The sequence below is a fragment of the Nuphar pumila genome, chromosome 2 (genome assembly GCF_984573655.1).
Source record: "Nuphar pumila chromosome 2, dmNupPumi1.hap1.1, whole genome shotgun sequence".
Taxonomy (NCBI): Eukaryota; Viridiplantae; Streptophyta; class Magnoliopsida; order Nymphaeales; family Nymphaeaceae; genus Nuphar; species Nuphar pumila.
The window spans coordinates 52,271,693-52,292,060 of NC_143250.1; the positions used below are offsets into that span (position 1 = coordinate 52,271,693).

Consider the following 20,368-nt stretch of genomic DNA (forward strand, 5'->3'; position numbering starts at 1 on the left):
CCTTTAAATTCATTCATCATTTAGGATAAAATTGCATCATATTTTCAAAATTTTCTTTGTTAAAAATTCCAGGTGATTTCTTTTCTCAGATCAAATCTTATTTATAGATTCAAATTCAATTCTATCTCATTTCAAGATTCAAAAACTCAATTTCAAAGTCCAATTTGACTTTGGAATTTCAAAATCATTTTACATTCGAAACTCCAGAATTCCAATTCAATTCAAAATTCAATTTCAAAGTTCAATTTTGAAGTTTTTGATTCATTCTCAACATCAAAAACAAGTTCATCTTCTTATCTTCAAAATTCAAAATCAAAGTTTGAGATCAATTCATAATCTCAAAATCTGACCCTTAAATTTTAAATTCAAAATCTGGGTTTTCAAAACCCAGATCCATCTTCAAAAGCCCCATTTGGGCTTTCAAAATCCCCATTTGGGCTTTCAAAATCCCAAATCCAAAGTTAGATCCTAAACTTGGATCCAGATTTCCAAGTATAATCTCTACTTTGGATCTCGAACTTCAGATCCAACCCCCATTTAGGATCCAGAATCCAATTCCATCTTGGATCTCAGACTTCAGATCCAAAACCCATCTTAGGATCCAGAATCTAATTCCATTTTTGGATCTTAGACTTTAGATCCAAAACCCATTTTAGGATCAAGAATCCAATTTCATTTTGGATCTCAGATTTCAGATCCAAAATTCCATTCCAAATTTCAGATCCAATTTTATCTTGGATCTCAGACTTTAGATCCAAAATCCTTTCTAAGATCCAGATCCCAATTCCATCTTGGATCTCAGACTTTAGATCCAAAATCCATTTTAGGATCTAGATCCCAATTCCACCTTGGATCTCAGATTTCAGATCCAAAATCCATCTTAGGATCCAGAATCCAACTTCACCTTGGATCTTAGACTTCAGATCCAAATTCCATCCCAAACTTCAGATCCAAATTCCATTTCAAAATTCCACCTTGGATCTCAAACTTCAGATCCAAATTTCATCTTGGATCCAATTCCATTTAAAAAATTCAAAATCCAATTTCATCTTGGATCCCAGATTTCAGATCCAATTCTCATTTCGGATTCTAAATCCAGAATTCAACTTTAAATCTCAACTCTATTTAGAATCCAGACTTTGGATTCAAATTCCATCTTGAATTCCAGATTTCAAATCAACTTCTATTCTCAATTCTATTTAGATTTCCCACATTTCATTTTGATTTCAAACTTCAAAGTTAGAATTCAATTCCATTTCATCTCTATTCTGATTCAAAGTCCATTTATGACTTTAAAATTCCCTTTCTTCTCCCTTTTATCTCAACTTCAAAATCATTCCTTTTTAAAGTCCAGATTGATTATCCAAAACTCTGATTATTCCAAAAACTTAGAACTTTAAATCTCAAGTTCTAAGTTAAAAACCATTTCTTCACTCTATTATCAGATTCATCTGAGAAATACTTGGAGATTTCCAAAATCATTTTTGAAAGAGCATACATCCTTGCATTTGCACAAGCATGATTCTTTATGCATTTAGACTTAGAATAAATTCTTAGATTATATTTTAGCAAAGCAAAAAGGCATGAATTCGACCCTTGGTTTGATTACCCCTGATAAAGGCGCCAGGAACGATCGAACCTCGTACCGACGAGCGGATCCCGTCTCCCAGTTTTCCTACAAATATTTCAAAAACGGAGGTGAGTTATTTTCTTGAATATTTTCAAAAATTAAGGTCAAGTGAGACCCCGCAAAAGAGTTCCTCTTCTCTCTTCTTTCTTTTCTTTTCTCTTCTCTCTTCTTTTTCTGTCTTTTATTTTTCTTCCTTCAAAAAGGAGGAAAATAGAGATTAGAAAAGGAAACAGAGAAAGAAGAGAGAGAAACCACAAGAGAGGAAAATTTTTGCGATGATCACAGCCGCCCTTGGCTGGGGGCTCGGAAGCCTGATGCCCCCCAGACCAAGTTTTTTTGGGGCCTTGTATAATTTTTTTATTTTCTTTCCATATTTTAACTATCGAAAAAGAGCAATAAAGAATTTTGTTTAATCGTTAGGCTCATGTTTACTTCGATTGTTTCTTGCTCAAGGTTTTCGTAACACCCCTTCCCATGATTTTTCTATTTTTCTTTTTCTGTTTCTTTCCCACAATTTTTTCAATGACTCCCCTACAACGATTTTTAGTATTGTCGGGTCTTCAACGAGTCCCACAACGATTTATAGTGTTGTCCGATCTTCCAACAACGATTTGTAGTATTGTCGGGCCTTCTTACATCGATTTATAGTACTTTTGGGTCTCCAACGAGCCCCATAACGATTTATAGTGTTATCCGGCCTTCCAACAACGGTTTGTAGTATTGTCAGGCCTTCCTACAATGATTTGTAGTGTTTTTTGGTCTCCAACAAGCCCTACAACGATTTATAGTGTTATTCGGTCCTCCAACATCGATTTGTAGTATTGACGAGCCTTCCTACAACAATTTGTAGTGTTTTCGGGTCTCCAACGAGCCCCATGACGATTTATAGTGTTATTTGGTCTTCCAACAATGATTTGTAGTGTCTTCCGCAAATCACTATAGCGATTTGTAGTGTTTTTGGGTTGCACAACACAGAATAATAGGAGTCTATTTTTTAGTTAAAATGGGGAATAAAATAACCATAGAAATCACTGAAAATTTACAGAAATAAACTAGACTCAATAACAAAGACACCACTTTTTACAGATTTGAAATATGACCTTCGGTTAGAGAGATATGACCCTGACAAGTTTGTCCTAATTCGGGTAACGATTTACAGCGATTTGCTTACTGAATAACACTACAAATCGCTATAGTGATTTGCAGAAGACACTACAAATCGCTATAGTGATTTACGGAAGACACTACAAATCGCTATAGTGAGATCCAACAACACTATAAATCGTTGTGGGGCTCGATGGAAACCCCAAAACACTACAAATCGCTATAGTGATTTGCGAAAGACACTACAAATCGCTGTTGGAAGACCGGATAACACTATAAATCGCTGTGAGGCTTGTTGGAGACCCGAAAAGACTACAAATCATTGTAGGAAGGCCCGACAATACTACAAATCGTTGTTGGAAGGCTGAATAACACTATAAATCATTATTGGGCTCGTTGGATACCCAAAAACACTATAAATCGTTGTAGGAAGACCCGACAATACTACAAATCGTTGTTGGAAGACCGGACAACACTATAAATTGTTGTGGGGCTCGTTGGAGACCCGACAACACTAAAAATCGTTGTAGGGGAGTCATTGAAAAAATTGTGGGAAAGAAACAGAAAAAGAAAAATAGAAAAATCGTGAGAAGAGGTGTTACAAAAACCTCGAGCAAGAAACAACCGAAGGAAACATGAGCCCCACGATTAAACAAAACGCTTTATTGCTCTTTTTCGATAGTTAAAAGAAGGAAAGAAAATAAAAAAAGTTATACAAGGCCCCAAAAAATTTTGGTCCGGGGGGCATCAGGCTCCCGAGCCCCGCCAGGGGCAGCCTCCCTTGGACCCCCGCCCGCTGACCGCGCAGCGGGACCCGCGTCAGGGGGGAGCCCCCGTACCCCCTCCTGTAAGGGTAAAAACTTTAAATCAGGCTCCACAACTCATCAAGTTGAATGATGCTACCCACGCTGGGAGGAGCCCCCAAACCCCCTCCTGTAAGGGCAAAAACTATGAATCAGGCTCCATAACTCATCAAGTTGAACGATGCTACAGTCAGTGTGCAGGTTAGTCGGTGTTTGATGGAGCAATGTAGGATCGTCTGCTGGATGTGCACAGAAGTAGAAAGAGAAGGGAGAGAGAGTGAGAGGGTTGATGTTCATGGCCTTTTCCAGGGGAAGCTCTTTGCCTCCCTTGATTTCTTCTCTAGAGAGAGAGAGGATTTTATAGTGTTTTACGGAGAAGGAAAAAGAAGAAAATGATGATGAAAAGTTTAAACAAACATTTTTGATGGCTCAGGTTCGTTTCGCTGGATGACCATCGGATCGCCGACTCACCATCGTTTCGCCGGATCACCATCGGCGAAATGATTAAGGTTCATTTCGCTGTGTAGACTTTGAAGAGTCAACATCATCCTCGACTTTCTGGATGAAGGACATGTTTATCCTTTTTTTGAACCGTTTGTTTTTTCTTTTTTGAATGAAGAGCATTTTTGTCATTTTTTTAAACCGTCATTTTATGAGAAGAATAGCAAGAAAGGGTACTTAAGTCTTTGCAACCACACCAGACTCCAATGCTAAGTGATGTCAACATACATGGGAATACGAGCCCCATGTGCTTGTATACGTGATGCTCATTCAGACCCCCGAACACAGACGTGGGATTCATTGAATCATCGGGGGAAAACATACACCACCCTCCCCCCTATTATCTTCAAAGAAGTAAATTTTTTCATAGTAGACTGCTTGTTCTGTGAGGATGTGTCCTTCAAGGTATAGTATGCCAGTAGAACTGAACTCAACTGAACCAATTACTCCATCAAGAATCCTGAAACCAATAACGCATCAGGCCGACATCTCTAATCACAAAGTCGCCATCATCATCGTCATGATTATCTATCTTCCTCTGTTGACATAGAGAGGGCAAGGCTACTTTAATTTAATTAATAACCCGATGCTCTAATAACATTGTAGGATCTATTAAATTCCTATCACAAATATAATGAAGGGTTACTGGATAATAAGGCACGTAGTAGGAGAGGTTAAACCTCCAAACTCGTGAAAACATATGCTCTATCAACTTGAGCTATTCTAGCCCAACTCCAAGTGTTAGTTTCTTCACAATCCTCCAAAAGACTCTTGTCTAATATGTTATGGTCATGGTATTCTTATATAAGCAACCATGGAGGATTAGATTAATATCTCTCCTAATTAGAGATAGTGCCCCCATAAAATCCAATAACCCCTCTTCGTAACCATTCTATAGGTTACACGCTGCCCATAAACATATACTTATCATCCATAATTTGGCTTAATGAGCCCACCAGTCTTGTGGCTCTTGGGGTTTCTCTCGTGACACCCTATGCCTATCCAGATTTGGTACCAAGATCCAACAATTAGACCTCATAGAATATATTCAGCATAGCCCAAATGCTAGGAATTGGCTCTTGAATCATGTTTTTTCGGTGAAAAGAATACGATTTATGAACCAAAAATATATAACATATTATAGGCCCTTGATTTTTCAAGGCTGATAAAATCATGTCTAGATCCAAGAGCTGATTCTCACTAATCAAATCATGTAGATTATATTTGTAAGGTTAGTTTCATCAAAATATAAAATAAAAAAAATAAAAAAACTCATTTGGAGGCCATGGCAACCTGAATATATACAGTAGGGTTGAAAGATTTTGCTTTTTTATTGCCGTTGTTGCACCTTTTGCCTGTAAATGTATTTAGGCTGTGAACCAGCCACTCAACCCGAGCAAATAATAATTGTCAAAGTCCATCTTAGAACAAGGTCCATGAAAGGTACTCAAAATTTCTTCATGTTTTCCTATGTTTGAGACGACCCAAAGATTGTGTATGAAAGCAAACCGAGCTCAAGTTTGGCTTTTTTTCTTTAATAAGCCAATCCTGAACAACTTAACGTTCAGCTCAGCTTGGTCCTTTACAGCCCCAAGAGATTTGCAACTGGGTCCATGTTGAGATCCGACCAGAATCAATGTGGTCGGACCTTGGTTGGCCTGCCTTCTGGTCAAAATCAACCACTTCTCTGCACATAGAAGGATTTGGATTCTAATCCGATGTTAGATCCACATCCATATTTGTAATACAGGGCAAAGCAATCTTGATCGGTTACTAAATGGTACAATAGAGTCGAAGCCCATCTCAACTCTTATGGCTCCAAATATGAAAACTTAGTGATGCTACCTTCTATAGCAACACAATACATTACATTTACCAGGCTCCTTGATGTAAACAAGGCTTATCAGTTCATGCATCTGCCTACCCAAACTCATTGGGCATATGTCAATCGTATTCTTAAATAGTTGAAAGTCACAATCAATTTTTGGCTCAACATATAACGATATCAAGATTGTAAACTTTCAACATTCACTGGTGAAAATTAGGTAGGATGCCTAGGTGACCACGGCCTAGTAGTGGGTACCATAGTGACAAAAGTTTAAAACGGCAAAATCTAGGGAGTAAAAAACTCTGGAGATTTTGAAAATTTTCATAAATCTCATGTTTTTTTGGGTAAAATCTCAGCAATAAAAATAAATAAATAAATATAAAAAATTAATTTTTATAAGAAAATATAAATAAAACACATTTAAAAATAAAAATCTCGTGATAAATATCTGCTAAAACCATAAATATAACGATATTTGTCAAGGTTTGAAAATCTCACTAGAAATTGTCGTTTTAAACTTTCAGGTAATTTCTCGCGATGAGAATTTTATAAATCTCGCGATATTTGTTGCAGAGATAGGTACTTGACATTTTTTAGACCAATCCTTCTTTCTTGGAGCTCAACAAAACAGGACATTGGGGACCATTCGAGTATAGAAGCTTAATATAAAGTCATTGGTAGAGCAGTTGCAGAATTAACATGGATTGACCAGTTGTTAACAAATTTGGGAGTTCAACATTTATTTTTGATAATTTGGGAACTAAACTTATTGCAAATTCAGTTTTTCGTACTAAATATGTGAAAATTAATTATCATTCTGTTAGAGAAAATGTATCAAAAAGAGAAAAATGAAGTGAAGTTCATAATTTTAGAAGAACAAGTGAAATATATTCTTTAAAAAACTCTTTTTGGATCAGATATAATTTTTTGAGAGACAAACTCAATCTCACTAAATTGGAGATTGGCTCGAGAGGGATGTTAAGGCAGAACTGTGTTTTGCTCAAACTGTTATGGTCAAGGACTCCTCTAGAAGGTGTGAAGATGGAAGCTGAGTTGATTCAGAAAACTTCCCAGCTTAAGGTGAAAAGAATATAATAAAACTATGACTTTTACAAGAAAGAACAAATTGGAAATGATATCTTAACCTGTCATTGTAGTTGCGATTTCCTATCAAAAAGAGAATTTCTATGTAAATATGTTAGTTGTCCGTGTAACACCTGCATACAATATAAATAAGAAGATCCTTGAGCCGTGGACCTAGGTTTGAAACTTTGACATTCCCTCACAGAGTCTGTCTGAAACCCATTTAACCTAGGGAGCGAAGATGCCCGAGATGAGCCGAGTTTTAAGCTGTTCAGGCTTCGTTCTTTGAAAAGCAGAGCACAAGCTCGGGCTTGGGACAGTCTTGCACCTAGCTAGCCATCAATGCTTGAACTTTGTCTTTGGTTTTGTTTATTAGCTTTATATCAATTATCAAGTTAGATGTGAGAAAATTTTGAGTCTCTTATAGCACTCATTCCATTCCTTACACCATAATAATAAGCATATACGTGTTCCCTTAATACGCCCTCATGAACATTAAAACTTACACCACCAGTACTTGCACACGAACGCTCAAATTCATATCATCAAATCAATAATAAATGATAAATAACAAAAAAAAGACCGTCTGTTCCCATCCCCTGCAATCCTGCTGGTTCTGTGGATCAGCCACCCTTAACCCCCAACACAGCCACATATATATATATATATATATATATATATATATATAATGAAATAATTTCACTTGGGACGCGTAACGTTATTGTATTGTCAATCCTCCAAGATGGTAGAGCGATGGTTTTTACTTACAGGTTGCAGCCGAAAGCAAAATGAAGCGTGTCATCTGCGCCTGGCCAACTGGAAGTTCTTCTTCAAGAAGGCGTTGGCGACCTTATCGTTGCGGTGGCATATGACCCTGAGTATGGTGTTGGGGTCCGCCCTGTTCCACCTCCCCGTAGTGGGTGGCATTGGCACCCTCTGAGCGCCACTACCAGCGATGGCGAACCCGCTCGCCTCGCAGGCCAGCAGGCTGAAGTCCTCCACGAGCTGCTCGGTGGGCTCGGACATGAGCTCCAGCACGCCCCTCACCCCCTCGGCCTCCCTCTCCACCACCTCCTCCGTCACCACGTCCCACCCGCACGCCACGAACAGCTGCTTCAGCGACCGGAAGTCGTCGCGCACCATCTCGACGTCGTCCCGCTCGAACGCCCGCTCCCTCCCGCCGGCCAGCAGCACCATCAAGAACGCCTCGAACGACGCCTTTATGATCTCGCGCACCGCGCCCTCCCTCGAACGGTCGCTCATGACGGCGCCCAGCAGCGCCAGGTTCTGCTTCAGCGCCCGCATCGCGGGCCGGATGCGCGACTCCGACACCGACTCGACGTAGAGCCCCTCGTAGAACACCGCGCTGGAGTCGAAGAAGATGAGGCGGTAAGCGGCCACCTCCGCGACGTGGTGGGTGGCGGAGTTGATGGTGGCGCGGGCGAGGTCGAAGTGGGTGGACGCGGTGGGGAAGTGGCGCGGGGAGTGCTGGTGGCAGCGGACGGCCTTGTGGAGGGAGTGGAGCTGGGAGAGGAGGTAGTGGAGGGTGTTGAGGCGGATGTAGAGGCGCTGCGTGCCGCGGCTGGTGGACGGCCGGGGATGGTGGTGGTTTCCGCCGCCGACGGGGGCGTCGCCGTATGGGGACCCCTGGTGCTGGTTGTCGGTGATGGAGCGGCACGGCGTCACCATCCAGACGGCTTTCAGGAACTTGGAGCCCTGGTTGCAGCGGGTTAGTGCGGGTAGGGGTGGGATGTAACTGTGTTTTGAGCCTGTTTCAGACGGATTTTGATGCGCAAGGAACAAAAATCAAATTCAAAGTTTAATGTGATTACACCTGATCTCAAGTTAAAAAACAAAAAAACACGTTCAACTTGGTCCAAAGGTGTAATTATTTATATCTATCAAAAGGCAATGGAAAGAACTCACCACATGAAGAAACAAACGACACATAGTCCTGAAACTGATCATCTAACCCATCGGTGAGGTGCTGCACCAAATCGTCGGTGACATTCACTGGCATCTCGAAGAATTGCTCCACCGTTTCCTTGGCCAACCTCACCAATTCCGCGGCTGACTGAGCGTATGGTTCGGATTTGGACTTTGGGTTCCATGTCTGACAAAGAAAACAGGATAAAAATAAATGAGCTCATATCATGCAAGCGTGTTGGTTCTGTATTCTTCAAAGAGGGTAAGAAACAAGCTCACCTCTGATTCTCTGGCCTTGATGATACACTCCCCAACAGAGGACAGCTTCCCATCCACCCAGCTTTTGAAGAGGCTTTGAATGGTGGAATCTGATTCATATGGCACCATCTCTCTGATCACTCCCTTTCCCCCATCTTCGCAATCGACGGAGTCTTCAACAGCCATCTGCACCAGAAACTTCTCCAATCTCCCTGCAGTCTGCAACACCGCGGCCGCCTCTTTCGTCAGTGATGAGAAGTTGCTCAGGTACTGTTTCAAGACGACGCCGTAGCAGTTGTGTAGCGTCACGGCAGCCACACCAGCACAGACGGGGTGCCATTTCTTGAGGACCGGGCTGAAGTTCTCCTTCTCCTTTTGTGCCAAGTCTTCGGTTTCCTTTGTTAGGATCGTCAAAATCTCTGCTGCGCCAACCTCACTTTCGCCAGTCATGCTGTCCAATGTCTTGTTCTCCAGTATCTGCCCATTCCAAAAGGTTAAATCAATTGATTAAACATCTCATGTGGAGAACATGATTACTTTCAAGAATATTACTAAAGAGCATCTGACTTTAAGTCCATTCAAATCAACTAACACCTACAGACAGGAAATGCCTTTGAGCCTGTTGGCCAGGGGCTGCCCTGTTCTGCAGAGAACAACCGAGAAAGAAATTGGCTAGAAAATCGTTTAGGTAGCAAGATAAACGTGACCAAGTTCATGACTTGCAATTCTTATATGCAATATTTCAGATATTACTAGCAGAAACATTCAAATGTCATGATCTTGTCAGGTTTTATGCGACACCAACGTATCTAAATCCATGCCTGCTACTATTTTCACGAGTAAAAAAGGCGTGTCCGATTGTGCTTTCACAGCACAATACAGAACCAGAAGAGAGCGCTACCCACGTAGGTCCTTCCAGTGTCCCTACTCTGCATCAGGAGCCAATTCCACCCTGTTCTACCCAATGGAAAAAAGTGAATTATGGCTACATCAACTGGTTGATATATTACCAGCTGACACAAAGAAACCAGCATTTTGGCATCAATGAGCAGCAAACCCCACCATTTCCCTTGGTGGTTGTCTGATTCCTTGGAAGTTCAAATTGCAGATAGGGGTCACTTCTGAATGTCACCAACACGGCAGGACATCGCGAACTCCAAACCCACAGGGAGCATCCCTTGCCTCGAAGCTGGGCAGGGGAACCTCAATGGTTTTTTACCAACCAGGGGCCTTCTCGACAATCACATTACACGTATGAGGATCAGGTGCAATCACATTGCAGCTGCACTTGATCACTCTCCATCTGCTGTTGGGCCCCCATCACATTACACGTACGCAATGTGCTGCTGCACCTGAGTGCCCTGCTGCTGTACAGCCTGCAGATGGAGGGTGATCAACTGCAGAAGCATATTGCATTTGTGCAATGTGATTGCACCTAATCCAACCTCATAGGTGACGGTTTTTTCTGAGGTAGGATCACATTTTTAGTGTGCTGCTGCACCTTATCACCCACCATCTTTGGGATACATCCTGTCAGCTGTGGATCAGGTGCAGCAGCACACTTGAAGTGTGCAATCACATTGCACCTGAACTCAATTCTGTTTTTTCCCTTTGCCTAGCCACACGGCCCACACCAAAAAAAGAAAAAGAAAAAGAACCAATTGTGCTGCTTGCCTTTGCAAACGCATTGCGCGCAGAGGAGCGAATATAGGAATCGACCCGCCCGCTGGTCGAATCATACTGCTCCTTCTCCGTGATACTCCCGGCGCCACCGTCTTCAGTCAGTATCTTAGCAGCGGACAACGCAAGCGGAAGCACGTTCTCCATCAAACCAGCAGGCCCCTTCTTAAAGCTCTCATGATAATCAAGAAGCCACCTTTCTGCCCAATTCTGCATCGACGCTAAGGCAGACGACAGAATCTTAAAGTACAGGGGATCATCGGTCGCCTTCTTCGCGTCGTTCGCTACCTCCGAAAGAAGGGTTAGCGCTGCTCCGAGCAGATCCTGCTCAATCTGCCCGGTCACAACAAACTGCTGGAAGAGCAACCACGTGAAGCACACGTTATGTATCAACCTGTTGATGCCCAGCGTGGTCCACGTCTTCTTCATGAGCTCCAGTATCTCATCGACCTCCTCGATGACGACGGTTTCATCCTTAATGTCGAAACAGGAGTGAAGCAGAGAGATGTAGAGGTGGAGATTGATCGGGAATCCATCGACCCAGTGGCAGATGTCATTGGGAGAGCCATTCGAGGTTCTCCAGGCCAAGCTCACCACAGAGTTGCAGAGAACCCTCATGGTCTCCGAGTTCTTCCCGGTGTCGATAGGCTTCAGCTCGCCTGCTTTTATGATTTCTCTGAGTCTCTGAGCTGAGGAATTGGATCTGTCCAAAGGGGCGGAAGGGTGCGTGAGGAGGCCCAGTTCCAGAATTCGGAGGTGGCGCTTCTGCCATTGGTGGTATTCGTGGGCGTCGTAGAACTCGGAAGGTTTGAGCTGCCTCAGGAGCTCCAGTGGGAGAATGATGGTCTCTGAACGTCTTCCCATCTGTTTAACATAACAAATGATTTTAAAACGAAGGAACACGGATCAAGTCAACAACCGAGAGCGTAACAGCTCAGAGGTGACTCCTGTGCCGTTCATCCACAGAGGATGAACGGCCACCCAACATTATATTTTTGTTCTTTATATTGTATGTTAGATAGGTCGTAATTTTTTTTCAGGGTCATTGATGTTATGGATGAAGGTCGTAATTTTTTTTCAAGGTCGTAGTTATACACTGCCGGTCCCAAGCCCGGATAAAGGAGGAGGGTTGCGGTAGGCTTGTGACAGCCAGCAAAAAAAACTGTCATATCCTATGAAAATGAACCAATATGAGAATTTCGTTGGGGCGTTCCCTACTGAGCGACGCGCTGTACTCTCTAGGCCCGGAGGCAGTGATAAATGTGCAAGGGTTGCTAGGTCGTCGCCCAGAAGCGACGCGTCACACCGGCGCCCGGGTGTGGTGTCAAATAGGCAAGGGTTCCCTCACTTTGTTGGACGGGTGGGGGTAAAGAAGTTAGTCCAAGACCATAAAATTAGGTTAGCCACTTGGAACATAGGGTCTTTAACTGATAAGTTGGTAGAGTTAGTAGATGTTATGTGTAGGAGAAAGATTGATATTTTATGTCTTCAAGAGACCAAATGGGTAGGTGAGAAAGCTAAAGTGATAGAACCTTGGGGATATAAGATTTGGTATACAGGAATAAATAGGAATAGGAATGGAGTAGGGATTGTTATGAGTCGTCAGTTTATAGATAATGTAGTGGAGGTCCGTAGGAAGGGTGATAGAATTTTACTTATTAAATTAGTACTAGGTACGGATATTATTAATATTATTAGTGTTTATGCACCTCAAGTAGGTTTAGATGATTCCATTAAGCATCAATTTTGGGAAGATTTAGATGGAGTAGTACAAGAGACATCTTATGGAGAAAAGCTTTTCATCGGCGGTGACCTTAATGGACATGTAGGCATTAGTAGGGATGGATTTGAGAATATCCATGGAGGCTATGGTATAGGAGAAAGAAATGAAAGTGGAGAAAGGATTTTAGATTTTTGTTTGTCCTATGATATGATCTTAGCAAACACTTGGTTTAGGAAGAGGGAGTCTCACCTAGTAACATTTAAAAGTGGGGTTAATACGAGTCAGATAGATTTTTTCCTACTTAGAAAGAGAGATAGGGGTTGTTGCATCGATTGTAAGGTTATACCAGGAGAAAGTGTAGCTACACAACATAGAGTCTTAATTTTAGATCTTAGAATTAGACAATGCCGCAAAAGGGATAGACATAGGATAGATCCTAGAATTAAGTGGTGGGCACTGAAAGGAGCTAAACAAGGAATGTTTGTAGAGCAGGTAGTTAAGGAAGTTGATTGGTGTCTCGAGGAGGATTCAGAATCAATGTGGAATAAGATAGCGGGTGGTATGAGAAAAGTAGCTAAGGAGGTATTGGGTGAGTCTAAAGGCGGTGCACCACTAGGTAAGGATACATCATGGTGGAACGAGGATGTCAAATTAGCTATTAAGGTTAAAAGAGAGTGTTATAGAAATCTAAGTAAGAGTCGTGATAATGAGAATTTGGAGAAGTATATGATAGCAAAGAAGGAAGCTAAAAAAGTTGTTCGAAACGCGAGGGCTAAGGTATATAAGGAGGTTTATGACAAGTTGGATACCAAAGAAGGCGAGAAGGATATTTATAGGCTTGCAAAGATGAGAGATAGGAAATCGAAGGATTTGGGTATGGTTAGATGTATCAAAGATGAAACGCAAAGGGTTTTAGTCAAAGATGAGGAGATTAAGGAGAGATGGAAAGATTATTTTGATAAGCTATTTAATGATAGTCATGCTCAAGATCTTGGAGACTTCTCCATTCCTTTTCATGAGATAAATCGTGACTTCATGCGCAAGATTCAAAAGAAAGAAATTGCAGAGGCTTTGAAGAAAATGAAATCAAGAAGGGCAGTTGGCCCAGATGGTATACCTATCGAGGCTTGGAAATGCTTGGGAGAGAAAGGTTTAGAATGGTTGACAAATCTTTTTAACTTGATTTGGCGAACAAATAAGATGCCTAATGAGTAGAGGAAGAGTACTTTGGTGCCTTTATATAAGAATAAGGGTGATATACAAGATTGCACAAACTATCGTGGTATAAAACTCATGAGTCATACTATGAAACTTTGGGAGAGGGTGATTGAGTCTAGGTTGAGGAAGGTTGTCATGATATCGGAGAATCAATTTGGTTTTATGCCTGGAAGATCAACTATGGAAGCTATACATCTTCTTAGACAACTTATTGAAAGATATAGAGAGAGGAACAAAGATTTGCATATGGTTTTTATTGATTTAGAGAAGGCATACGATAGAGTACCTAGGGACGTTCTCTGGTGGACAATGATGAAGAAAGGTGTTTCTCTCAAGTACATTAGTATAATTAAAGATATGTATGAAGGAGTAGTAACCAATGTCCGCACTTGTGGAGGGGTGACAACCAATTTCCCGATAACGGTTGGGTTACATCAAGGATCTGCTTTAAGCCCTTTCCTATTTGCGATAGTGATGGATGAGCTTACGAGATCAATTCAAGAAAATGTACCGTGGTGTATGTTGTTTGCTGATGATATTGTTTTGATTGATGAGTCTAGAGCTGGGGTTAATGCTAAGTTAGAATTATGGAGACAGACATTGGAAGCTAGAGGTTTTAAGTTGAGTAAGAGTAAGACTGAATATATGGAATGTCGGTTTAGTAAGCAACGAAGTAGTGATGGGAGTGTAGTGAAGCTTGGTGAGCAAGATATACCGGTGAATGATTATTTCAAATATTTGGGATCCATCATTCAAAAGTATGGAGAAATTGATGGAGATGTAAATCATAGGATAAAGGTTGGGTGGATGAAATGGAAAAGTGCTACTGGAGTGCTGTGCGATCGTAGAATGCCATTGCGGTTGAAGGGAAAGTTTTATAGGACGACTATTAGACCCGCTTTACTATATGGTACGGAATGTTGGGCTGCCAAGAGACATCATATTCAAAAAATGAGTGTAGCTGAGATGCAGATGCTTAGATGGATGTGTGGAAATACAATAAAAGATAAGATTCGGAACGAAGAGATACGTAAGAAGGTAGGTGTTGCACCCATTGAAAATAAGATGCGAGAGAATCGTTTACGGTGGTTTGGACATATTCGGCGAAGGCCTAATGATGCTCCAGTTAGAAGGTTGGAGAAATGGGAAAATATATTAGTTAAAAGAGGTCGGGGTAGGCCTAGGAAGACTTGGATGGAGATGATAGGAAAGGATATGAATGCTTTGAACCTCACCGAGGACATGGCGTTGGATAGAAATGATTGGAGGAAAAGGATTCATGTGGAAGACCCAAAATGAATTTCTTTTTTGGTTCATATCGCTGACCCCAATTGTTTTGGGATGAAGGCATAGTTGTTGTTGTTGTTGTTGTTGTTGTATTGATGTTATGGATGAAGAGCATCTAGAGCATACAAAATGGACAACTGAAAATAAGGCCTTGTGTTTGGGAGGCCGTTCATCATTTGGATAAACGGTACCAGAAGCATTTCTCACTAATTACTGTCAGATATGCGTCTAACCTGGGAGCTAAGTTCCACTCATCTCCTATGTCATTCCCCATCTTCATGCCCCACTTAATTTTTATGATTCCAGTTGTTTTGATCAAATCTGACCTTATAGATGGATTCAGCATGGTTGATTTAATATGTATCTCTTCAATAAAAAAAAGTATAAATATTAATATCACAAAATTTGGTGTTTTATCAACTGTTGATTTTTTGAATCACCAAAAAACCCTGCACACAAACCGCATTTTGCTTATTTAAATGTCGATCTTCATTAAATAAATGATGTAAAACACATCTAAAAAGTCTAATTTGATTAAAACAACTTGCATCAATGAAACTAATGATGGGTATGAAGATAGGGATGTGCTAAACTGATTTGCTTGACGTGATATGCTTTCAATATATTACAATGCTACTCAGCCCAATGACAGACCACCGTCTCCACTCTCCACTGAGCAACATGTGGCAGCCTATGATTGGACTGCCTACCTTCAAGGTGCACAGTCCAATCACTTGATCCAACATTCAATCCTAACCATCCAACAGAACCATCTATCTATATAACAGCGGATTGGATGACTAATTAAGATTGAATGTAGGATGGAATTACCCATCCTATTTCAAATGATGGGATCCGTGTTTGATTATTATCACTTGATCCCCTTTTGTGAATGTGTATATGTGAGCAACGTTTATAGTCCTTCTCTTCTAATTTACACAGAAATTTTTGGAGATCTTTTTCTCAAAAAAAAAAATGCAATACATAATTTAAGAGACTTAATATGAATGAAGCTTGAATGGTCATATTTGAACCTATTTTTATGGTGAAAAAATATCTGCTACCCTTTTGTGGGTAAGGATTCCCTTAGTTGGAGCTTATAGGTGGAGGCTAGTGTTTTGATCAACTCTAATCTCATGGATGTATTTCACATTGTCAAAATATTCTACTTTTTATATATGAATATGATTTTTTGAGGATTTAAAATTTGGTATATTGTAATCCACATGCACATTGGAAGAATGGTAATCCAGGAGCCAGTTTCTACTTTCACAAACATACAATATTACATCTAGAAGGTCAGATGCACACAAAATTTAAAAAATAATAAAAATAAACAAGGGGCTCCTTACCTACAAAGGTAGCAAACATTGTCCTTTTTTTTATGGTTCATCTTGAAACGGTAAAGGGGATGAAAGACTGATCATTAGTCAGCATCCTCAAGTACCCTTTTCATTGGTCTCAAGCACATTCAAACCAAACAGGAATATGGTGGCATTTCAAAACTTGCGGTCTGAGAAAGAGAGGGAAAGCCCTCCTCGTGGGTCCCAGATAGAGTTGGTAATGATTCGGAGTTTCTGCGAGTGGATCATGACCAAGATCCAAGGAACCCTTGACATCAATATGGATCTTGAGGACATCCAAGACCCATCTACGGGTTTCCTTGTTTTTATAAACGTGGGCCGCACATCTTGCAGCCACCGATGTCATTGATATAAAGAAAGCGGAGCAGGTTTCGAACACACAGATGAGATACGCGATCATTTGATCTCCATAGCAATCTTTGAACTCCCAGAAACGGGGAGGCACAGAAAAACGGGATGTTCCAAATGGAGAACAATGAGAGAGAGAGAAAGAGAAAGAAGGTTTTCCTGAATTCTGATCACCTGGCCGACGAGGATCCTCATGAGGGCCTTCCTCAGCCGTCCGTCGTCTTGCTCTGACACCTTCATCTGCTGCCGCATGAGCTCGGCTGTCGTGAACGGCCGCCTGTTCTTCACAGGTGACAGCACCCCGCCGCTGCCGCCCCCCGCGCCGGAGGCCGGGATCATCGTCCGCTTCGGTGACTGCCTCCTGGACTTCAGCCCTAGAGACCTCTTGATCCTGCTGGGCACCACCCGCCCGCCGGCGGACCCCGCTTCCATCCCCTCCGCCACGCCGATGTACGTCAGCGGCGTCCTCCCGCCGAACCCCGGCGATGCCCGGCATGACGTGAAGAAGATCTCGTAGGCCACCTCGCGGATGTCATCGTCATCCATCTCCAGCCTCCCGAACGGCCACTCCGGGTCGTCCCCCTCCGGCGTGGGACCAGGGAACTCGCCGGAGGAGGGGAGGGCTGACATGGCCGCGTCGGTGGCGGAAGAGACGGCCATCGCCTCGCTCCTCTCTCTCTCTCTATCTCTATCTCTCTCTCTCTCGTTAGACGGCGATGACCGGCATCACAAGGGATCGTCGTCGATCTCTGTGGGGGAGGAAGGGAGGGATTTTGTTTTGCGGAGGGGCTGGTGGTGGAGCGGTTTCGGCCTCTTCGGGATGCGCTGTAGTGTAACGGGAAGGAAGGCCGGGATTGGCTTGTTAGGATTTTTCGGGGTCTACCCGACCTCGCTGGAATCTGGGGGTCGATGGGCCTATTAACGTCGGGCTTTTTGCTTCTTTGTGCCGATTTTCTCGCTTTCGCTTCGGTGCTGTCATTGGTCCTTTCGTCCGATCATCTATGGTTATCAAGGGAGGGTGGTTTCTTTGTGGTACCGCCACTTCCGAATTGCATGCAGGGATTATCGCCAACATATACTCCAACACCCGCACTCCACGCTTGCACAGTTGCTCTCTCTCTCTCTCTCTCTCTCTCTCTCTCTCTCTCTCTCTCTCTCATACGCATCACTGCAGTGCATTTGACTTAATCGGATCTACCTGATATCAGATTTGTCTTCTGAGTAGAGTAAGGGTGTCAACGGGTTGGACGTCTACTAAAATGCTTAGGTCCATATCCGGATCCAACTAGGCGGTGTCAGTATCAAATCCGGATTCGGATCTGACGGATCTTTCGTAAGAAAAATCATACCTGGATCCAATGGAGATTACATAAACCAAACCCGGTTCATACCCAGTAAAATAATATTTTTGAGATTTTACATTGAAAAATTATGGATCTTAATTGAAATTCAAGGCAGATCTGGGTTTCGTAGAAAAATTTATAATCCATGCCTGGCCCCCCCTTAAATAATCGGACTTCATGGGTATGACCCGAATAGTTAATCTGACCCCTTCCTTTGTAACCAAACCCTAACCCCTACCGGATCTGGTACAGGTCAGGATCGGGCCATACCCGACCCATTGACACCCCTAATTCTGAGTCAGACAAGAAAGGCAACACGACATATATCAAAACTAATTCGATTGGACTATCTCTTGGCTTCGGATTTAGTTTGGATTCAAATGAAGATGTACGTTTACTGATAGCATTTTTTGCCTAAGTCTCATATACGGGAAGGGGGATCTTTCAACCAAAGGAAGGTTCAAAATCTACAGCCGATGATAATTGATGACTTTCTTTTTCTAACAATTGAGTTTTTTGTCGATTATATATTGGATTTTTATCAACATGTTTTGGATTATAAAATTTTGATGTTTAGATGTATTTTTAAAGCGTTAAAATTCAACTTTATTAATACTTTGTATTGTAAAGTTTTAAATGCATTGTGAGCCATTGATTTTTCACGTTTTGAAAAAACATGCATGTATCTCGTAAAATCTTCATATAAAGCATATTTCTTACTAAATAAATTATAAAAAATAAATATATGAGGTCTGATCGATGAGATGCTCATGCATTGGAGAAGGAGAGTCGTTCAATTGTTGTTAGTTATAGATTTTGGACTTTCCTTTGGTTGGATAGTCTCCCTTCCCCTCATATACTTCCAATTTGATATATATATATATATATATATATATATATATATATATATATATATATATATATATATATATATATATATATATATATATATATGTGATTTTCAAACATTGTCAACTCAATCTAACATCATAGTTTATTTGCTAAGGATCGAACCTTGTATCGTGTTATTTCAATGTAAAAATATAATTTTTTGAGTCATGTAATTTTAGTGCATTGTAGGCCACTGATTTTTGAAGTTCTTAGAAAACCAGTTTACATATCACAGTCCGATGGTTCAAAACTCATTTTCTACTAAACAAACCTTGCAGAATTGGCTAGGAGTTGATCTAACTTCCTAGTCAACTGGTCAACCTTGGTACGCAATTCTAACTCGGACCCAACTTCGGAAATCCCAACTTTCCTAGGACCACTAGACAGAGATGTAGTCCTATCGATCCATGAAGAAAAGGTATGATGCATCGTGTTTTCACTCAAGGTCTCGAATAGAGACCACGCCTCGTCCTCACTCTTGAGCATAAAAGTGCCCCCAGAAGACGAATCAACCATTTGAAGGTGCTTTTTAGTAAGCCCGTCATAGAAATACTGCACCAACTGCCAACGAGGCACCTGGTGATGGGGGCACTTGCGGAGAAGATCTTTCAATCTCTCCTAAGACTCGTGAAACTGTTCTCCCTCAATTTGAGAAAAACTGGTTATAGCTTTACGAAACTGATTCGTTTTACCAATTGGGAAGTACTTTTTGAGGAATTCGCGCTGCATTCCTTCCCAAGTAGTAATACGAACCATCTCAAGAGATTTTGGCCAGTGCTTGGCTTTATCTTTGAGAGAGAACGGAAACAAAGTCAACCTCATAGCGTCATCTCCAAAATTATTGATTCGCACAGTCGAGCAAATCTCAAGGAATTCGTCGAGATGACGATATGGGTCATCATTGCTAAGGCCATAAAACGATAGTAGCATTTGAATCACACTGGCCTTAATCTCAAAATGGCTCGCTCCTACATCAGGTCTCGTGATGCAGGAGGCGGGAGTATACGTATTTGGCATGAAGTACTCCCTCAAAGGACAGATCAAATGATGATTGTTAGCCATTGCGTACACCTTGGAGTAGACCGGTGTAGCACATGTCCTAACTTTGGGTTTTCTACCTAACTAACGCACTAAGCGGCCAAACCACGCAAACCACAAAGCGAGTAAACTAAAAACAACAAAAACTAAACAAACACCACGCAGTTACACATAACAGATATTATGCAAAAGAAATATGAAATCTATGTGTACGGTACCAATCGTACACAGTCACCTCTAAGGGAATCCTATTAGGTAGGTTGTGCAGAAAAGTAAGCTCGTCTCTACGATATGCACATACGTGGTTCTAAACCTAAATGCAAACAAACACTAGGCAATAAAG

At 41.6% G+C, this 20,368-nt stretch overlaps 1 protein-coding gene across 1 annotated transcript; it reads right to left on the reverse strand.

Moving 5' to 3' along the window:
• Positions 1-7,747: 7,747 nt before the first annotated feature.
• LOC149845462 (protein unc-13 homolog) lies at positions 7,748-17,413 on the reverse strand. The gene is made up of 5 exons (XM_089988025.1): positions 16,928-17,413; positions 10,808-11,677; positions 9,155-9,610; positions 8,876-9,062; positions 7,748-8,718 (listed from the first exon to the last, which is right to left on the reverse strand). The coding sequence occupies exons 1-5, from the start codon at positions 17,411-17,413 to the stop codon at positions 7,748-7,750; spliced, it is 2,970 nt and encodes a 989-aa protein (XP_089844151.1).
• Between the last annotated feature and the right edge of the window lie 2,955 nt (positions 17,414-20,368).

What these genes read in the sequence shown, in the direction of transcription:
- LOC149845462 (XM_089988025.1), bottom strand. Translation starts at nt 17,413, where the DNA reads ATGGCCGTCTCTTCCGCCACCGACGCGGCCATGTCAGCCCTCCCCTCC. An exon ending in TCAAGGCCAGAGAATCAGAG is followed by an intron (nt 9,063 to 9,154) that starts GTGAGCTTGTTT and finishes TTTCTTTGTCAG; the next exon opens with ACATGGAACCCAAAGTCCAA. An exon ending in GTCGTTTGTTTCTTCATGTG is followed by an intron (nt 8,719 to 8,875) that starts GTGAGTTCTTTC and finishes CGTCTGAAACAG; the next exon opens with GCTCAAAACACAGTTACATC.